Source organism: Nothobranchius furzeri, chromosome 3, assembly GCF_043380555.1.
Source record: "Nothobranchius furzeri strain GRZ-AD chromosome 3, NfurGRZ-RIMD1, whole genome shotgun sequence".
Classification (NCBI taxonomy): Eukaryota; Metazoa; Chordata; class Actinopteri; order Cyprinodontiformes; family Nothobranchiidae; genus Nothobranchius; species Nothobranchius furzeri.
Genome location: NC_091743.1, coordinates 54,953,654 through 54,958,143, shown reverse-complemented (window position 1 = coordinate 54,958,143; position 4,490 = coordinate 54,953,654). Strand labels below are relative to the sequence as shown.

At 41.6% G+C, this 4,490-nt stretch overlaps 1 protein-coding gene across 1 annotated transcript; it reads right to left on the bottom strand.

Moving 5' to 3' along the window:
* Positions 1-2,581: 2,581 nt before the first annotated feature.
* On the bottom strand, positions 2,582-3,271 carry LOC139068931 (uncharacterized). The gene is made up of 2 exons (XM_070549774.1): positions 2,761-3,271; positions 2,582-2,688 (listed from the first exon to the last, which is right to left on the bottom strand). The coding sequence occupies exons 1-2, from the start codon at positions 3,269-3,271 to the stop codon at positions 2,675-2,677; spliced, it is 525 nt and encodes a 174-aa protein (XP_070405875.1). The 3' UTR covers positions 2,582-2,674.
* Positions 3,272-4,490: the final 1,219 nt, after the last annotated feature.

The window sequence follows — 4,490 nt, the reverse complement described above, 5'->3', positions numbered from 1 at the left end:
GGATTTTGACTACAGATGCAGACAATTCTCCAAAATACATATAAGCTGATTTAGTAATTTTATTCATTTCTAAAACTCCAGGATTATTATTATTATTAATAGTATTATGTACAATACAGAATTGCATGCACTGTAAAAAAAGTCAGCAAAATATACAGTAAAACACCGTCAAATTCCAACGGTAATGGAGCGTACAACCAAAAACTTCATTTTACCGTGTTACATAGATTCAATAACCATTAATTGTGAGACTAGATAAAACTCTGTTTTTTACTGTAATAAAATGTTGAAATTATAATTATTTTCTGTGATAACAAATAAATATACATATAATTTACAATTAAAAATTGTAACGTTGAAAATGTCTGAAAACCTTAAATTTTACAGTATCATTCAAGTAAAACTACATCTTTTGAGGTTGTGCACATTGGAATTCATAGTATAAATCTGTAGATTTTTAAGCAAACAAAAACATTTATTTTTACACAAGCAAGATGTTACAAATAAGGGTCCAATCAGTAAATACCATAAAGAAGCAATATCATCAATAAAAGACAATACAATTGATAGTAGGCTATTTTTAATTTTAAGGCCTAAAAAGTTTGGCCTGCAGTATATTATTGTCAACCTTCTGATAAAAAAAATCAACAGCAAAATATGTTTAAAATAAAGTTCATGGTTGTAAAAAAATTGACTTCAATAATCTTTTTCAATTATTATTTTAAATCAGTTTTATGTTATGTTTCACGCATGGGCGTCGGAGTACTTCTGAGTTAAAAAATGCTCATGAAACATGTATGTGGAGTAACCAGGTAGAGAGGTTTTAACGTTGCTAATCTGCAACACCTGCCTCCAGAGGGTTAATGTTTTGCTCATGTTTGATCATTTTTTGTGCCACACAAGCGACAGGTTTACCAAACACAGCCTACAGTTCACAGACATGTTGTTTTATTTTATCAGGAATAATTATTTTAATTTCATGGAATAAAAATCGGAGAAAGTTCAAAGACTCACCACTTCATTGGGTGGTGTCCAGCGTGATCACTTGGAAATCCACTAGAAGGAAAGAAACAATATTAATTATTGCTTTTGCATTTTTCCATCACAGTCCCAGTTACCATGGTGACTCGCTTCATTTTATGGCTTTTAACATGGGGGCTACACTGGGTTCAGGGGCGGCGTTAGGCCCGGCTACTTGGGCTGAAGCCCCGGATGTTTCATCAAGAGCCCCGGATCATAATCGCGGAAGTAACATGCAGTACCAAAGTCCAACAGAGAGGGAGCAGCTGGCAATAGTTTGTATACAGCCTGCCTGAGCCTCCACCACTGAAGAAGAAGCCCTTCAGCAGCCGGCTTCTTCTACACTCTCTGCCTGAAACGCATGAGTGAAGATGGACATAAGGACGTTTTTTTAGACAAAAAGTACAACGACAGAACCCCAGCTTTGATGGGACTGGTGCTGACTCAGGTTTGTGAGTCTTATTTGAAAATATTTGTTGTGCTGCTGGTTTGCCTAAAGTTAGCTTATCAGGTAAAGTTGTTGGAGAAAGAAAGGGAATATTTACTATCATCTCACACTAAACACTAACAGGAACAATACTCTGCCCTGAATATGCTGAATATGTAGCTTCAGATTAAAAATTATGTGGTACAAGACAAATATGATGTTGACTAGTGCGTGTCATGTGTGCGTGTGTGTATGCGCGTGCGTGCGCGTGTGTGTATGCGTGCGCGTGTGTGCGTGCGCGCGCGTGTGTGTGTGTGTTAAGCCCCGGATCTTCTTCAGTCCTAAATCCGCCCCTGACTGGGTTTAGGGTTTTGCACCACCAACTCCTAATTGGCATTAGACACTGATCCACAGCCACTCTCCCAAACATGTTTAGTGTCTTTGTATCCCCACAAATAAACTTGCTCTAGATCAGTGTTTTGCACCTCAGATGGGTAAGAGTTAAGAAAATCAGTCGGTAAAGAAAAGCTTACATTTAACCCTCTCACTGTCTTGATGGGTGACCCCACGAGGTGACCTCACTCCTGCCACATGGATCTCAAGGGATAAACCATCAACCCTGCTCAATGGTCAACTTTCCTCACGGTGTCACACCCAGTAGGACAGTGGGAGGGTTATACATGTCCTAGAAGGATATCTGAGAAGCTAAAGATCATGTTCTCCTGAAGCAGCTCATAGTTTACCTTTCTCTCCAGAGTTATAAATTGGTGTGTCTGTTTGAATGAATGTCCTTGGGCCAAGAACCTTGATCAAGACCTTCTTGGCCTTTTTGGAGTAAAATCTGTGGCTTCTTAGCACAACCTCAACCGTCTGCATTTCATTCTTTGTAACTGAAGGAACCTGTGAGACAAACGTTAGAGAACAGAAACATGAGGTGTTAATGCTTGCAAGAAAAATCATCTTACTAAGGTTTTGTATAAATCATTGTTTGATAGATAAAGAAAAGCATGAAGAACAGCAATAATGAGAAAATAGATCAAAAACAGTCTTAAGAGCTGACCATAAAGAGGTAGCATTTAAAAAACCCGCTCTTGGTTCCTTTCCTTAGCAGAATCTTCTGACTGTCCTTGTCCTTCAGGGTGACCGTTATAGTCACGTGGTGGCTGGGCTGTGAGAGACTCAGGCAAAACAAGGCCTTAGATCCAGCTTCAAGAACAGCAGGAATGCTCAGCACATAACGTCTGCAAACACATACAGAGTTGTAAAATCAACTGGAGAAAGCTACAGACCCACAAGAGCAAACTTTGACTTACATCTGACAGGTAGTGCTTTTCTTAGGGCCGTGTTTGGAAGCATGATGGTGGTAATCTTCATGGCCGTGCTTGGAACCATGTTGGGGGTGATCTTCATGGCTGTGTCTGGAACCATGATGGTGGTCGTCTTCATGGCTGTGTTTGGAACCATGATGGTGGTCATCTTCATGGCTGTGTTTGGAACCTTGATGGTGGTCATCTTCTTGGCTGTGTTTGGAACCATGATGGTGGCCATCTTCATGGCTTTGTTTGGAACCTTGATGTTGGTAATTTTCATGGCTTTGTTTGGAACCTTGATGGTGGACATCTTCATAGCTTTGTTTGGAACCATGTTGGGGGTGATCTTCATGGCTTTGTTTGGAACCTTGATGGTGGTAATCTTCATGGCTGTGTTTAGAATCATGTTGGTGGTCATATTCATGGCTGTGTTTGGAACCTTGATGGTGGTCATCTTCATGGCTGTGTTTGGAACCATGATGGTGGTCATCTTCATGGCTTTGTTTGGAACCATGATGGTGGTCATCTTCATGGCTGTGTTTGGAACCATGATGGTGGTCATCTTCATGGCTGTGTTTGGAACCATGATGGTGGTCATCTTCCTGGCTTTGTTTGGAACTTTGTTGGTGGTGATCTTCGTGGCTGTGTTTGGAACCATGATGGTGGTCATCTTCTTGGCTGTGTTTGGAACCATGATGGTGGTCATCTTCATGGCTTTGTTTGGAACTTTGATGGTGGTCATCTTCATGGCTGTGTTTGGAACCATGGTGGTGGTCATATTCATGGCTGTGTTTGGAACCTTGATGTTGGTCATCTTCATGGCTTTGTTTGGAACCATGATGGTGGTCATCTTCATGGCTGTGTTTGGAACCATGATGGTGGTCATCTTCATGGCTGTGTTTGGAACCATGATGGTGGGAATCTTCATGGCTGTGTTTGGAACCGTGGTGGTGGTCATCTTCTTGGCTGTGTTTGGAACCATGATGGTGGTAATCTTCATGGCTGTGTTTGGAACCATGGTGGTGGTCATCTTCTTGGCTGTGTTTGGAACCATGATGGTGGTAATCTTCATGGCTGTGTTTGGAACCATGATGGTGATCATCTTCGTGGCTTTGTTTGGAACTTTGATAGTGGTCATCTTCATGGCTGTGTTTGGAACCATGATGGTGGTCATCTTCTTGGCTGTGTTTGGAACCATGATGGTGGGAATCTTCATGGCTGTGCTTGGAACCATGATGGTGGTCATCTTCATGGCTTTGTTTGGAACCATGATGGTGGGAATCTTCATGGCTGTGTTTGGAACCATGATGGTGTGAATCTTCATGGCTGTGTTTGGAACCATGGTGGTGGTTATCTTCTTGGCTGTGTTTGGAACCATGATGGTGGGAATCTTCATGGCTGTGTTTGGAACCATGATGGTGGTCATCTTCATGGCTTTGTTTGGAACCATGATGGTGGGAATCTTCATGGCTTTGTTTGGAACCATGTTGGTGGTCATCTTCTTGGCTGTGTTTGGAACCATGATGGTGGTCATCTTCTTGGCTGTGTTTGGAACCATGATGGTGGTAATCTTCATGGCTGTGTTTGGAACCATGGTGGTGGGAATCTTCATGGCTGTGTTTGGAACCATGGTGGTGGTCATCTTCTTGGCTGTGTTTGGAACCATGATGGTGGGAATCTTCATGGCTGTGTTTGGAACCATGATGGTGGTCATCTTCATGGCTTTGTTTGGA

Bases quoted from the DNA above. Each gene is read 5' to 3' on its own strand.
- LOC139068931 (XM_070549774.1), bottom strand. From the start codon at position 3,271: ATGGTTCCAAACAAAGCCATGAAGATGACCACCATCATGGTTCCAAAC.